This window comes from Tursiops truncatus, chromosome 18 (genome assembly GCF_011762595.2).
Source record: "Tursiops truncatus isolate mTurTru1 chromosome 18, mTurTru1.mat.Y, whole genome shotgun sequence".
Lineage (NCBI taxonomy): Eukaryota > Metazoa > Chordata > Mammalia > Artiodactyla > Delphinidae > Tursiops > Tursiops truncatus.
This window is the reverse complement of record NC_047051.1, coordinates 572,531-589,621: the sequence shown is the minus strand read 5'-3', so window position 1 is coordinate 589,621 and position 17,091 is coordinate 572,531. Positions and strand designations below refer to the sequence as shown.

Sequence of the window (17,091 nt, the reverse complement as noted above, 5' to 3'; positions counted from 1 at the left end):
TACTTTTAGAGAGAAAAATCTGACTTCAGCCAATTAACTTAAGGGACACTTGAGTCATATGTTGCAGACTACCTTATATAAAATTGTTGAGTGAAAACCAGGAAGGCCTTATTGGAGTTGTTAATTAGGGGAGTGCAGATTGTAGCATCAGATTGCCTAGGTTTGAATCCTGGTGCCCTTACTAATTAGTTGGGCATCTTTGGGCAGTTTCTCAAACTTAGGCTTGTTAAAACCTGCTTGACAATGTTGCCGTGATATATTTCACGGAGGGTACTTGTCAACAGTGCCATGAACATTGTAATAGCTCAGTGAATGGTAGTGTTTGTTGTTCTTACATGTCATTTTACCTTTGAAACATAACATTTCTGTGTGTCTTTCCTTGTAAACTTAGGGAAAGAGAACAGCCGCCGCGTTTTGCTCAGCCTGGGACATTTGAATTTGAGTATGCATCTCGCTGGAAGGCTCTGGATGAAATGGAGAAGCAGCAGCGCGAGCAGGTTGATAGAAACATCCGAGAAGCCAAAGAGAAACTGGAGGCGGAAATGGAAGCGGCCCGGCACGAGCACCAGCTGATGCTCATGCGGCAAGGTAAGACGCGTTTCCGTGTAGGTGTCCCCGTTGACACCTATTACTAAGTCGCTAGTTAGGGATTTAGAGACAGTTGAAACTGAAAATGCTAGAAAGAAACATTTCACTTCTCTGAGAGAACTTCCTTAGGGAAAAAAACTTACTAAAAATAAGTTACCTACATAAATAGTATTGTTGGAGGTGATTAAGGTTGTTAACTTTTGCCAGAAGTGAGTACATGCTTCTGCTGGCAAAGAGAAGCCCAGTGGGGTGATTCTTGGTATGTAGTTGTGGCATAAAGTCACATATCAAGATTTTGTTTGGTGGAAAGAAGAATTATGGCAAATGCTGGCTATTTAAGATTCTTACTACATGTCAAAAGATTTACAGATGGATATTCCTTGGCAGAGATGAAAAAGATTCATGTGTGCTGTTGGGTATGGGAATTCAGGAATACTAAATTCTGAGTATTTGGCAAGAACATTTTAAACACTTGAGGCAGAGCTAACTGAGTTTTTAAGAGCACTCATAACAGGTGTTATACATAACATAACATTTACTCGCATTCATTGGTCAGATACCTAACATGTCAAGCTGCTTAAATATATCTCAGAAGCTTACTTCTTCCCATTCCTGTTTCTAGGTTTCTTTTTATCCCTGTCTATATTGTTTATCTCTACCCTTTCTTCTTTCCTGTTAATTCTCCAAATAATTTTTTCTGGTTCTTCCTATTACTCATCTTTTCCATTATCTGTAAAATTTTGGATTTCTTTTTTTAAAAATTATTTATTTATTTATTTTGGCCATGCTGTGCAGCTTGTGGGATCTTCGTTCCCTGACCAGGGATCCAGCCGGTGCCCCCTGCAGTGGAAGCACGCAGTCCTAACCACTGGATCCCCAGGGAATTCCCAAAATTTTGTATTTCTTAAAATAAAGCATCTGATTGCTTTCTATTTTGCTCTTAAATTTTTTGCACTTGTTTTTTTAACTTAGCACTTCAGTAAAGTTCTGTGTACCTTCTCTTGACTGCCCCCAGAGGTCATGGCGCCACAGACAGCTGCCCAATTTCTGCAGCAGACTTCTTCTTTTTTTAAAAAATAAATTTATTTATTTATGGCTGCGTTGGGTCTTCGTTGCCGCACGTGGGCTTTCCGTCGTTGTGATGAGTGGGGGCTACTCTTCATTGTGGTGCGTGGGCTTCTCACTGCGGTGGCTTCTCTTGTTGCGGAGCACGGGCTCTAAGCACGCGGGCTTCGGTAGTTGTGGCACATGGGCTCAGTAGTTGTGGCTTGTGGGCTCTAGAGCGCAGGCTCAGTAGTTGCTGCATTGGCAGGCGGATTCTTAACCATTGTGCCACCAGGGAAGTCCCTAAAGTATTCTTTATACTAGAGCCAGTATTTCTTTAAAAGGTGAAAATTTGATCATCATTCATCTGTAAATCTTTTTGGTAGATTCTCATTTCCTTTTGGGTAAAATCCAGGTTAGTTTTTTTTTTTTTTTTAACTGTTCAGTAAATGTTTATTGAGCAATTGAGCAATTACGGTCAAGTCACTGAATAACTGCGTTGATGCTAAATAAGTTAAAACAAACTCAGCAAACGCTAGAAACTAGTCAGACATTTCTGGTTTCATTTGGACCCTAAACCTAGCGTTTCTATAAACTGTAAAATACTCTTTTTCTAATAAAATTGAAGTCATTCATATCATATACTAATATGCTTAAACTAGTTACGTTTATACTAGGTCTCTTGCAGAAATTTGAAAATTGTTATCTAAGATAAAGTTTTAGAATCATAGGCTGCTTAGACCTGGAAGAGAGAGCTTCAAGTTTATCCAGCCTTAGATTTTATGATTCAAAAATTTGGCCAGGGACTTCCCTGGTGGTCCAGTGGTTAAGACTCTGCTCTTCCACTACAGGGGGCCCGGGTTCAATACCCGGTCGGGGAACTAAGATCCCTCATGCTGCCCCTCATGGCCAAAAAAAAAAAAAAAAAACGGCTACACACCAGAATCTACTGGGAAATTAAAAAAATTTTAATTTCCCAGGCCTCATGGTTGCTCTAGCACTTCTGTCGAGTATGAATTGTTCTCAGCTCTTAGCCTGCCATGCACTTTGCCACTTTATTTTCCTGCTATCTATGGTCATGCCATAGTTAGGAAAAAACATTGATTAGATGTGTAAGCATTTGTGCTGAAAGATATTTGTTGCTGCTACTAACAGGCAGTAGTGTAACAGTCATTACTTGAACCCATATTGAATGTTGGTTGTAGAAGACACCATGTGAGGTACTGAGGATGTAGTGATGACAAAGAACAACATTTCTTTAGGCCTCGTAGAGCTCTTGTGAGCTCTTAGAAAACTTTGCCTCACCCCTAAGGGAGTTTTGACTTTTGAAGCAGAGTAATTTTGTAGTTATTTCCTATGAGCTTTCATTTTATTGCTTTTTGTGTGCTTATTTATAACCCATGTTAACAGTTTTTGGTTTATAATATTAGAAAAGCACATTGCTTATTGTATCTTAGTCCTTGCTTCTGGGTTTACTTCTCCTGAAGTACATCCTGTATTTCAGCAAAAGTCTGCAGGTGATAAATTCGTTTCAGTGTTAGTTTGTTTAAAAAAAAAAAATTTACAATCTTCTCTTTTGTTCTACAATTTTATATTTTATCGAGCGCTTCTAAGGGTGTATTCAGGTTGGGGAGCAACTTGAAGTAATCTTAGTTCTTTGGCTCTGCAGAGACACAGGGCTTTCTAGTTCACCTATCTTGGAAATGGAAAGCTCAGACAGCACAGAAAACTGTCCTTTTCCCTGGCCCCGCCTTCTACTTTCTTATAGGAGTCACTGTTTCTTCTGTATTTTAAGTTTCTTCTGTATCCTTTAATGAAAAAAAATCATGCATATGTCAGTAGATGTGTGTGTGTGTGTGTATTTATTTATAACCAAGAAGATCTTTTTTGCTCCTTGCTATTTTACTTTCTGTATAAGTGTGTACGTATAGATCTGCTTCATTTTTTAAATGGCTTAATGATACTCTGTTAAATGGCTATAATTAGTTTTGCTCATCCTCTTTTTTTTTTGCGGTATGCGGGCCTCTCACTGTTGTGGCCTCTCCCATTGTGGAGCACAGGCTCTGGACGCGCAGATTCAGCGGCCATGGCTCACGGGCCCAGCCGCTTCGCGGCATGTGGGATCTTCCCGGACCGGGGCACGAGCCCATGTCCCCTGCATCGGCAGGCGGACTCAACCACTGTGCCACCAGGGAAGCCCTGCTTATCCTCTTTTAATTGATGTCTAGTTCTCTTTCCAGCTTGTTAGTAAAAACAGTGTTGCAGTCAATATGTATATATCTTAGCAAATTTTTGTAAATATTGATTCTTACTGGACACACCAGTTCCTTTTAACAATTGCTTCATTTCTATTTTACTGCTGTTTATGTAGTCCTTTCTAGATCCAAATCCCATTATACTTAATACAGGTTATTTTTTTGCTTCACTATCTGTTTTTTGTTTTTTGTTTTTTTTTTGTGGTACGCGGGCCTCTCACTGTTGTGGCCTCTTCCGTTGCAGAGCACAGGCTCCGGACACGCAGGCTCAACTGCCATGGCTCTCGGGCCTAGCCGCTCCGTGGCATCCTCCCATACCGGGACACGAACCCGTGTCCCCTGCATTGGCAGGCGGACTCTCAACCACTGCGCCACCAGGGAAGCCCAGGATTTCCTTTTCTGATGGTTGAATAATATTCCAATGTGTGTGTCTATATTTCTGTATACCGCATTTTTTGTGTGTGTACATTATGTATCTGTATGTACACAACCACATCTTTATCCATTCATTTGTTGATAGACATTAGTTTGTTTCCATTACCTTGGCTGTTGTGAACAGTGCGACGGACAATGGAAGTGCAAATGTGTCTTTGAGACCCTGTTTTCTTTTTAATGTTCCTTAACCGTAGTTCTCACATGTTTCTCACATAATTCTCTCAGCCTTATTTTAAATATGTTGAGTCATGACTTTTCTGTTCATCACTTGATTCTCTGATGTTTATCCTTGTGATTTCTGTCAGAAGGTTCACAGAAACAGTGTTCCTGCATCTTCTAAAACATCCATGGTCTTGTACTTTTTAAAAAAATTAATTTATTTTTGGCTGCGTAGGGTCTTCCTTGCTGCGCGCGGGCTTTCTCTAGTTGCTGCTAGCGGGGGCTACTCTTTGTTGCGGTGCACGAGCTTCTCACTGCGGTCGCTTCCCTTGTTGCCGAGCATGGGCTCTAGGCATGCAGGCTTCAGTAGTTGTGACTTGTGGGCTCTAGAGCGCAGGCTCAGTAGTTGTGGCGTACAGGCTTAGTTGCTCCGTGGCATGTGGGGTCTTCCTGGACCAGGGCTCAAGCCCATGTCCCCTGCATTGGCAGGCGGATTCTTAACCATTGCGCCACCAGAGAAGTCCTCATGATCTTATACTTTAAACCCTCTCTTGAATGGTGTAAAATTCATGCTTCTTTCTCCCCTTTCTTAAGTACTTGATAGTATGTTTCTGTGGGAAAGTCTGAGATAAACCTGGATTTTTTTTCCCTTCTTGTGACTTGATCCTTTTAACAGGCTTCCATGTGAATTCTTTTAAGGTTCAGTAACTTATCCAGGATATGTTTTCCGCCCAAACATTTTGTTATGAGAAATTTTAAACATAAAAATGTTGAAAGAGGGGAAATCCCTGGTGGTCCAGTTGTTAGGACTCTGCGCTTCCATTGCAGAGGGCATGTGTTGGATCCCTGGTTGGGGAACAGATCCCACAAGCTGCATGATGTGGCCAAAAAAAAAAAAAAAAAAGTTCAAAGAATTTTAAGGTATTTAATACTTAGATTTTGTTACTAACATTTTACTATACTTGTTTTATTACATCTTTCCATCTGTCCAGTCTTATATTCCAGATGTATCTTATTGTACACCATCATACTTTTCTTGGGACCAGATGTGCCCTTTCAATCTATAGATTCAGTTCTTATATTTCTAGGAAGGAGCTGTGTTAGATCAGAGAGCATATGTTTAGTCTTCATGACTTGAAGGATATTACATTGAGAGAACACTTTCCTACAGTCTAGCAAATCAGACTTAAAATTTGTCCATATTCCCCTCTATTCCATTTTGCTGTATACCCGTGTTTATGATATACTGCAATTATAGATACAGTTTTATGTCTTTTGTGTTTGTTAGGTACACAGTTTTAAATGTTATTTGGTCTGTTAGTGAGTAGTGCTGCAGCTGATACTTTATGTCTGTGGATGCCTTTGGATTTGTTTTTTTTTTGGCCGTGTGCGACTTGTAGGATCTTAGTTCCCCGGCAGGGTTGAACCTGGGCCCCTGCAGTGAAAGCACCAAGTCCTAACCACTGGACTGCCAGGGAATTCCCTGGATTATTTTTATAAGAAAAATTCCTATGAGTGTGATTTACTGGGTTAAAGGATAAAAAGCACCTCAGGTTACCTGTTTTTTGGGTAATATTTTCCTCCAGAAGAATATTATCATGGCAGTATACAAATATATAAGCTTTAGTGAAATTTCAGGAACCCTGGATATTAGCAACTTAAAGGAAATAATTTGGAAGATGTAAAATGGTAGTTCTGTTTTAAGTTGATAGTGCTCCTCATGACTGTTAGATAATGTGCTTATCTGATAGTTTGATTGTCAGATCCTTTGAGCTAATTATTATACCCATGTTACTGGTGAGAAAGCACGATCTGAGAGGTTAAAGCACCTGTCTTAACTGGCCCAGCTTAAAAGGAGAAGATCCAGTTGTCAGAAAACATTCATGTTCTTTTCTTATTCCTTTTCATGGAAGAAAATGTAATTTTACATTTATTACTATATGTGCCCCTGATTTAAGAACAACTAACCTACAAAATCAATAATAAAACTGTTACAGGATGCACTGTATTGACTTTCTTGGGTAATTAATGATAGTAAGATACTTCCCATGCTTTGGCTTATTGAAGCATTTCCCCTTAGGAATAGAAATAGATTGTATATTTTTGGTCTTTACAAGTCTCGCCAGCTATAGAAATTATATGATAGTTATGGGGTCTCAATGTTGGTTGCAGAATGGAGTCATCTAGGGAGCTTCAAAAAAAAAATACTCATAGTTGGTCCACATCCCAAGAGATTTGATTTAATTGGTCTATGGCTAAAAGGTACTTAAGTAATTCTAATGAGCAGTCAAGGTTGACGGCTAATGGTAAAAATATTTGAACTTAATTGTAGTCATGTTTGGGTTTTAAGATAGCTAAATGTTTTCTCAACTGGCATGTTATCAGAATCGCCTGGTTCCTATCCCATATACCAAAGCAGACTTTCCTGAGCAGAGTCCGAAAATCTTTAAAAAAATTTTTTTTTTAAGTTTCTCAGTTGAGGCTGAACAGCCAGGTTTGCAATGCTGGCATTTTGGAAAGAGCTTTGGAATAAGGATAGATTTGGCTATACATCCCAGTTGAACCATGTAGTGGCTGGATGGCTAGAACACATTTATAATCTGTCTGGATCTTTTTTCTTTGACATAATTAATACATAATTCAATCTGTAGGGAGGATAATACCTTGTTATAATTATGCCTGTGTTGTTATGGTTAAGATGTTTAGAGTTATTGGCACATGAAATATTAACTTTAACTGTTAAGTATTACGTTAAGTGAATTCTGAATATAGCAATTTATTAAGAAACATTCAATTAAGATAATATATGTTTATTTTAGAAATTTCAGGTAACATGATTTTAGAAAAAGAAAATAAAAACAACCAATACTTGTGTTATTCAGGGTATTCATATATCTGTATATGTGTATATATATATTTTATGCATGCGTGCACATGTAATTTGGTAAGATATTACAAAGAGTTTTAATACTTGGGAGGTTTATCCACTGCTTCTCAGATGTGCAAAACAAATGTATCTTTCATTATCTTATTCTGCAGTGGAACCCCTGTTCTTTTTTTTTTCTGGAAATATATTTTATTGTTTTTGTTTATGGAACCCCTGTTCTTGATGATGTGACATGGGTTGGTGACAGTGGGAATGCTCGTCCTGTTTAAAGTGGTCTTGTTCATATCAGTATTCAGCCCTTTTCCCCTTTCAGGAACTGTCTCCTCATTGCCCTCCTTCATATGACACAGACCTGATGCAGGAGGAAACCTGCTGATTGTGTTGGGAGGGATGTTTTTGAGTTTTATGCCATGTCCTATCTCATTATTCGTACTGTTTGGTCTGGTTCTTACATGCCCTCTGCTGATGGTTGCCAAGGCATCTTTTTGGGCTTTGAACTTGCTGCTGAAAAAAATTCTAATTTGTTTAAAACTATGTAAATGAAAATGTAGCTACTATTCTATTTTTAATATGTTCTAGACCCTGTTTTAAAACAGTTACTGCCCATTTTAATTTTTTTTTAATTTCTTAATATAAGGATGGATTTATTATTTTCTTCATACACATGAAGAAATGGGCCCAGAAGTGATATTAATTTATTACACAGCTTTTAATCTTTCATTGTAAAATGATGTGATAGACAAAAAGGGAAGCTAGGTGCATGAGTATGAATAAGTTACTACATATATTGCCAGTCATAGAGAATCTGTATGCTTATGAATATAAAAATACAGAAGGGGAAGCTAAAAATATTAATCTATAATCAATATCTTGTAGATTTAATGAGGCGTCAAGAGGAACTCAGACGCTTAGAAGAACTCAGAAACCAAGAGCTGCAAAAACGGAAGCAAATACAACTGAGGTAAAGAACATCACTATAACATATACGTGAATATATGTAGGTTTCATTATGTATGTTATGAATAAAACTCCCAATGCCTGTTATCAACAAGTTATATAACTTGGAAAATACAGGGGAGGAAACCAAAATTGTCGATTTCTGACCACATTTAGGGAATTACTCCAGAAGATAACATAAATCTTTGAGATAACATAAATCTTTGTTATTCTATGTTTTTTATAGCTGATTATGGACACTTTGCAGACAATGTGAACTTACATAAAGGGCTTAGGCATTGTTTCGTATAATTTATTGTAAGAATGCACCATGATTTATGGGGCCATTTTTCCAGAGATGGATATATTTGCGTTGATCTGAGTTTTTTTTCATGTGTATAATACTACTCTGAATGCCGTTAAGCATTTTTGTACTTGTGATAATTTGTTTAAAAAAGATATCTGGAATCCATGGTAAAAAGGGTATGGGCATTAAAGATCTCAGTACATAATAGAGAACTGTGATGGGCAACTTAAAATCTTTTAGGTTAAGTAAGGAAGTTTAAGGGAGTAGTTGATCCAAGATGTAGAAACAAAAATTAACAGCTTTTCTTGTACCTGCAATATTCAGTTGTAAAATATGAGATAAGTATTACTCTTACAAGTTTCAAAAGTCATAATTAGGGGCTTCCCGGGTGGCGCAGTGGTTGAGAGTCCGCCTGCCGATGCAGGGGACGCAGGCTCGTGTCCTGGTCCGGGAAGATCCCACATGCCGCGGAGCGGCTGGGCCCGTGAGCCGTGGCCGCTGAGCCTGCGCTCTGCAACGGGAGAGGCCACAAGAGTGAGAGGCCCGCGTACCGCAAAAAAAGAAAAAAACAAAAACATAATTAGGAATTGTTATAAACAAAGATATTATAGATTAAAGCAAACTTAAAATTTTGTTTTGAAAGTGCTGTAAAAGTAGTAAGTGCTTGTGACAGGAAGTTAGGTGCTCATGGGAAATAAAGTGAAAAACTGTTAATGAGTTTGAAGTGTCTTCACGGTCAGGAGATAGGTACTAGACCATATATTTTAGTGTTTTTCTTCCAACTTTATACCTGATTATACCAACGTTTGTGTATTTCTGTCTTGGTACTTCTCTGATTTTACTCTAACCTACTTATTCTCAATTTATGGTACTTGGCAGGCAGCATCAGCATTCTAACCTAGGAGATTGTTAGAAAGTCTCAAGCCTTCCCTCTGAACTACCGAATCATAAGCTGATTCACCTGTGCTTTGGTAAATCCTCCAGGTGACTCTGGTGCATCCTAAATTTTGAGAACCACTGGTGTAAATAACTCCCGCCATGAACTTCTTACACGAGGGACCTTTTTCAGTTTCTTTCTTGCTGCTTCTTTCCACTTCATGTAAACGTGTTAAAGTCTCCTCTACTTGTACAAAGAAAAGGAAACCTCCTCTCCCCTAATATAAACCTACCTGAATCCAGCTTTCTTCTCTTACATTTATCCTTGACAAGTAGGCTTTTAAAATTAGTGCCCTATACTAGTGTGCTAAAATAATAAGTAATTAAAACTAAACAATGTGGGGTGCAAACTACTATATGTGGAATGGATAAACAACAAGGTCCTACTGTATAGCACAGTGAACTATATTCAATATCCTGTAATAAGCCATAATGGAAAAGAATATGAAAAAGAATATGTATGTATAAGTGAATCACTTTGCTCTACACCTGAAACTAACATTGTAAATCAACTGTACTTCAGTCAACAAAAAGAAAAACAAAACAAACCAAGAAAAAAACAATCAATGTGGGGGAACCCAAAGTAGGGAATAAAAATATAACAGATGAACTTAACTATATTATATATAAATGGACAGCATTGTCACACTGGAAGGAGATGGGGAAGAAAATAAGGAACCTAAATAACTTTGGAAAACTGTATCTTGATACAGTTATAGAATACTATAGGCTAGTGGCAAGAATAATATATAAATTCTGTAATCTAGTTAGTAAATGTATTTCTCATAGGGATACAGGTTTGCAATTCTGAAACTACTTTATGTATATACTTTTTTTCTCTCTTTGATCAAGACTTTATTGAAAATAATGTATATAGTTTTTTAAGTGAATATATTAGTACAGATCAGTATGAACCAGGTTTCTCATTGTTGGAGAAAGAAAGAAGGGAGAAAGGCTAAAATTAAAATGACTCCTGTGATGTTTAATGGGGATTCTAAGTATCAGTATGAACTGAGTGGCATTTAATCTAGACAGATACAGAAATATAGACATGTATATGTACATCGGTTCATATATATATATACATATTTCCTAGCCCTGTCCATCTAGAAGCAGTGATGCCCTCAGGAACAATGAGCTCATCTAATGCCCAGATTTTTGTTTCTGAGCACCATTCTCCAATAAAGGGAACCAGGGCTTTTTGGAGAAGTGGTTGATTCCAGGATTTGAAAAGTCCAAGATGAGCCTGACAAATCTTGTGTCAGAGAGAAGCAAAGTACTTGAACAATGCTAGGGCATGTTGAGAGAACACAGGAGCCAAACTGAAGGTGCTCCTAAGGGCCAAAGTTGGAACAATTTCAACAACAAAATAAAAAATGATAGTATTAGATTTTACACTGTTGAATAAAGTAAATATCCATGAGTTTGTGCTGATAGAAGTTATTTTAATGAGTAAGTAAAGAAATGGGGAGAATGGACAACTCTTCCTTAGTTGTTAGAAGTAGAATTCCAAATAATAAATGTGAAATGAGTCTGAGAGAAAAATTACCAATGGGTGAATACTGCAGTAATACAGACACACCTTGGAGATACTGTGGGTTTGGTTCCAGACCAGCACAATATATTGCAATAAAGTGAATTTTTTTGTTTCGCAGTGCATATAAAAGTTACCTTTATACTACACTGTAGTGTTTTAAGTGTGCAATAGCATGATGTCTTAAAAAACAATGTGTGTACCTTAATTAAAAATATTTTCTTGCTAAAAAATGCTAACCATCTGACAACACAGGGTTGGCACAAAACTTCAGTGTGCAAAAGCAATATGCAGTTTTTGGGAAGGGCAATAAAATGAGGCACGCCTATAGTTGTTTCATTCAAGATTTCCCAGTAGGTGCTAAGGTTGTTGCACAAAACTTGGGATACAGGATTTGTGGAGTCTCAAATTTGTATGAGGTACAAATGGAAACATAGTAAATTTGAAGTGGAGAAACCCAGCAGATACCACCATTACCAAGCGTTTAGGTTCGTATCACCCTTAATAAGACACGGACACCAGGCACCCCTTGATATGATGCACCCAGAAGTGTACATTGTCATTTCTGTGGTTTCCTTGCCAAAGCTTCATAACCTTATGCTAGTCGTGAGAAAACTTAAGACAAACCTAAATTGAAGGACACTGTACAAAATAATCAGTTCTCTTTAAAAGTGTCAAGGTCATGAAAGACCAAGAGACACTGAAGTGTTACAGACTCGAGGAGACTAAAGAGAAATAATAACTAAATGCAATGTGAGATTCTGGATAGGGTCCTGGAACAGAAGAAGGACATAGTGGGGAAACTGGTGAAATTTGAGTAAGACCTAGAGTTGAACTGTAGCAATGTACCAGTGTGAATTCTTGGTTTTCATAATTGTACTATAGTTATGGAAGATGTTAATATTAGGGGATGCTGCATGAGGGAGATATAGGAACTCTACTATTTCTGCAACTTTTCTGTAAGTTTAAAATTAGTTGGAAATAAAAAAATGAAAAAGAGGACTCTATGTATTGGGGATACAATGGAAAACAAAAGACACAAGCTCTGCTGGTGTGGCACTTAGGTAATCTGGGAGGGAGGCAGACATTAGTTGGAATATGGTCAGATTATTAAAAAGAAAGTGAAGCGCACAAAATAGAACGCAGTACTTACTGGAATTTTTAATAGGTTACTTGTTTAATAATTGAAATATTGGTTGCTTGACGTGATAAGTATTCTATGTACCTGGTAATTTTTCACCGAATGGTCTTCCATTAATCTTATTTAATATTGCAGAGGTATATCAGATTCAATTTGAAATTCAGATAAGTGTGTACTAACAATATAAAGATATGTCAACAATTAAGTGATAATTTGATGCGTAACTTTTATGGTTGGCTGTATTTTAGCAGATACAGCCAGTGATAAATCTGTTAATCTTTTCTTGTGCCTGTGGAGTTTGTTTTGAAATTAATTGTAAGAATTGTTTCCTGATTTAAGAAATGTAAATAATGTATTAAAATTGAGTAATTTTGCAGCATGTATGAAGGAAAGGAAAAAAATAGTGTCTAGGAACTTACTAATAATTGTCAAATATATCCTGCCCTTGCAGCAGAAAGCAGATAAAAATACAGCAGCCTGCAGAGGTTGGTCTGACTCAGGAGGCTGCCACGTGAGACAGCCAGAGAGTCTGGACACGGCCTTTCTGTTTACCTTAGTTGGGAGACTGAAAAAACTGCTTAAGAAAATATATTTGAAAGAAATTAAATAATTTGGAGTATACAAAATTTTCTGGTTTTCATTTCAATGCTACAAATAAGTTAGGTTTTCGTGGGTCACTTCTTCAGAGACTGTGACAGTGAAGGCGGACAGGGCTTAGATGGGCTGGTTCAGGCTGTAACTGGCCCACTTAGTACTTGTTCATTTGTTCTCTTCTTTCCTTCCCTTACTCCTTCCTACTCACTCATCTACCCATCATCCATCCATTCTTTCCCTTTTTATGTCATTTGACAAAGTATAAAGATCATCAGATGGACTGAGGCCTTTGGTGGGTGTGGAGGCCATAGTGCTGGACTGGAACAAAGAGCAGGACATTTTTATATCAGTCGTATCATAGCTTGGTGCCTAAAGCCTCTCAGGTTTCAAAGTCCTATTAAAATATGAGACAATTAGTGGGCTTCCAATTAAAATAAATTGTAAAATAGAGGTTTTATCAATTTCCAATTAAGTATAACATGAAGGAAGTTAAAATTCATCATGCTTCTTTACTTATTAGTTACATTGGTGAATATAACCTAGGAAATTATCCTTGATCCAAAGAGACATTAAATATAAAGATAATTGTTAAAGCATCTTGTGGAAGGAAAGAAATTAAACGCAAACATATGTACAGTAGGGAATGTTCCTATATGTTGCCTGTAAATTTATATTATGGAATTGTCAGTGTGGTGTAATCACAAAATAAAGTAGAAACTCTGGAATCTATAGGCAATGGAATGGAAGGAAAAAAATAGCAAATGTTTAAAGTGATTTTATACCTTTTTACCATATTTTTTCTCCAGATATAAATGTAGTCTCACATTTTATCAGAAAAAAATTGCTCTAACAATAGGGAGAAGTACATTATAAATTTTGTTTAAAATATATTTTAAATTAAAAATGTTATGGCAATACATGTTTAAAAAAACTCACATGATACGTATGTGTACAAAAGAAAAAGGGCAATGCTCTTGTCTCCCCAGATTATCCCCAGTGTGATAGAAACTCTCCTACTCTCTTCTCTGCTCGTACAAATGGTTTTCAGATGCAGCAATAGGAATACTATTGTTTTGCTTGCCTTTTTTCTGACACTGTACCTTAGACATTGTTTCATGTCAGTAAATGCAAATCTGCCTTTGTAATGGTTGTATTGTATTCCTTGTCCCTCATTTGTAATTGAATGTCTTCAACCTTTTGCCTTTAATTAATGTACAGTCTTGTATCTGTGTGTATACATTCTTGCACACATGTATAAATATTTCTGTTTAGTTTACTGGAAATGGATTTGCACACATAAAATTGTTTGCTACACGTTGGTCCTCAACAAAGTCATCGTTGCAATCTTGAAGACCAAAAAGCTTTGAGTATCATTTAGCGGCAGGATCTGACATGAGCCTGTATGATGCAAAACCTGACCTGTTTTACGTTGTGGTCATGCCAAACCGGTGTTATATTCGTAGAATGTGAATGTTCATCTTACTACAGAAGTATTAATGGTGTTGATTATTGGGTACTGCTGGGATATCATAATAGATCCTACTGGAGATATCATAATAGTATATTAAACCCTTTTTAAAGTCTGAAAAACACATGTGGCCTTAGAGTTTTTGAATAAGAGAATTTTTCCTGTCACTATGTACATTTTCAGCAGTGTATGAACATGAAAGTATTTTCTTAACCATAAAATTTATGAGTGTGTTAATGTACTAGAAATGGATTAACCGGTTTATTGGAATATTCTGTTTCCTTGAATAGAGATCTATACTGGGGACGTAGATATCTCAAAATCCAGAGTTTGCTTGAAATACCTTAGGAACATTGTCTTGTTACTTGCACATGGTCTGATATGAAGTCCTAACAACCTGTTTTCTTGCTGGCTGTGGGTGAAACCGCCATTTCTTTTAGTTCAGGTACTGTGTTTGGTGTACAAAACAACAACGAAGTATCTATACTTGGTGTAAAAGGGTGCTTATAAGAGTAGCCTGGAAAATGAGACCTACTGAGGGGGCATCAGCATTATATAGTCTTTGCTGTTTAAATTACTTCTTTGTTTTTGAGTGGAGAGCATGTATATTTGAGTTTGCATTGATTTAAATGTCAGTATAATGTCAGACTATTACTTTAATATTATTTTGTAGGTTTTTCCCTCTTAATCATATTGTAACTAATTATGATTTAATAGTAATCCTGCACATACATATCTTTTTTGTTTGTCTTGTAGTTGTTGTTCCATGCTTGATATCTCTGGGGCAGAGGTTGGCATACTTTTCCTGGGAAAGGGCTACATGGTAAATATTTTAGGCTTTTCATGTCATATGGTCTGTGTATCAGCTATTCAGCACTGTTCTAGCCCAAAGGTAGCCACAGACAGTGAGGGAATGATTGTCCCATAAAACTTAATTTGCGAAAACAGGTGGTAATCAGACACCTGTTCCAGGTGCATACTTTCCTCAGTGCATTAATGAAATGGGGGAGAGAATGTTAAGGCTTCCTTTTGCACATAGTAGGATTTTTGTCTAGGCAATGTGGTCCTTTGCAGTGGCTTGTATTGGAATAGGTTCTGAGTGTCTCTAAGAACTAACTCTGCTGTGCCAGTGATTGTGAATCCCGGGCTTTCTCTTTGTACAGTAATAGAGTACTGGTTTGAGCTTTTGGTTTCTGGAGTTTTTGACTGTAAGCATATAATTATCCTAGTTATATGCTGTTACTTTACTTTTTTGATTTACCCTAGATAAATTATTTTATTGGTTTGTTTGATTTATTAATGGTTTAGAGCAAAATAAAAGGAAGGTAAATCTGGTAAGCCACTCGTTATCACAGATTAGGCATAATGTATAAATAAATGATATACATAAATGATTTTGTTTTACCTGAAATAAAATACCGTATTATGGCTTATATGTCAACCACCCTGAGTTTTTATTTAAAAATCTCTCAGGCATGAAGAAGAGCACCGTCGTCGTGAAGAGGAAATGATCCGACACAGAGAACAGGAGGAGCTGAGGCGACAGCAGGAAGGCTTTAAGCCAAACTATATGGAAAATGTAAGTAAAATACTGGTTAACTAAAATGATTTTACATTGTCAGGTGGATGATATATATTTAGAATTCTTTAGATTCTGCTTTATATAGTAATATATTTTCTAATCTTTCTGAATTTGTCATGTTTATGTTAAACTAACGAATTTCTTAACCTCTTACAGGTAATAAATTAAAATTAGTTTCTGAAGATAATCATGCTTTATGAAATGAATATTAAATTTTTCTCCATTTTACTTTATCTTTTTTTAATTCCTACTAAACTAGGAATCTTGATAAATTCATCATCTCCACTTGACTGATTTTCACCGTTGATATTAAAAATTCTTTAGTTCGGTAGACATATAGAAAAGTAGAAGTAGTATGTGCTCATCACTCAACCATAACAGTTATCAGTACTTAGCAGATCTTTTTCATCTTTAAGTATACTCACTTTCCCTAATTTTTTTATATGAAATCCCTGACTTCATATGATTTCATTCGTATTTCAGTATGTATCTCTAAAAGATAAGGACTCTCAAAAAATGTCTTTATCATATCTTAAAAATTGCCAGTTATTTAATATTAACTAGTAAAAGCTCCAGTTCGCCCGTCTTACTTTTTTTTTTTTTTTAAAGTAGTTGGTTTCTTCAGATCGGTTGGTAAATCCAGTCATTTTAGTCTATAGGTTTTCTCTCCCTCTTTTTTTCCTTATTTTTTTTTTTAAAGAAACAGCTCCTCGTATAGAGTATCTCACGTCCTGGATTTTGTTGACTGTATCCTTGCAGTGATGTTCAGCAAGTTTGTTGATGCCCGAATTTCTTATAAACTGGAGTTAGTTCCAAAGACATTATCTGACTCAGGGTTTTGTTTTGGGGGGGCAAAATGGTAGGGCAAAAAAGGATACTTCAAGTAGGTTATAACCCACAGGGTCTTAATAATAATTAACAGAGTCTCATTGTTCACCTTAGATGAATGCCAGCTTAACAACTCACTCTAAAAAATACTTACCAGTATTTTTTTCCTCTAGCTGTTCAAAAGCCATGATTCTTTAGTAAGTAAGTTTCTGAGGCTAAATGTATTAATTCCAGTCATTGGTGTCTTTTCTGACTGTCTCTGTCCCTGTTCTTTTGTCCCTGGAAAATTAAAAAAATACTTAAATTAAAATGAATACAGACAGCAAAATAAATCCTAAGTAGAATAGCAACAAGAACTTTTTATCTTACCTTCCATCAAGTAAATATCCTTTGAATG

The 17,091-nt window shown here is 36.7% G+C and overlaps 1 protein-coding gene across 21 annotated transcripts in view; it reads left to right on the top strand.

Annotated features, from left to right (window-relative positions):
* Positions 1-17,091, top strand: part of PSPC1 (paraspeckle component 1) — a 109,232-nt gene that overhangs the window by 16,137 nt on the left and 76,004 nt on the right. For 19 of the 21 annotated variants that reach the window (XR_004523032.2, XR_004523027.2, XR_004523039.2 and 16 more), the window contains exons 4-6: positions 392-588; positions 8,245-8,329; positions 15,758-15,863. Coding sequence is in view for 4 of the 21 variants with exons in the window: in XM_073794901.1 (XP_073651002.1) it covers positions 392-588; positions 8,245-8,329; positions 15,758-15,863 (388 nt within the window). In the remaining 17 variants the exon portion in view is untranslated. Of the gene's footprint in view, positions 1-391; positions 589-8,244; positions 8,330-15,040; positions 15,108-15,757; positions 15,864-17,091 lie in introns of all 21 variants that reach the window. The other 2 variants (XR_012327490.1, XR_012327489.1) reach the window with 1 other exon arrangement.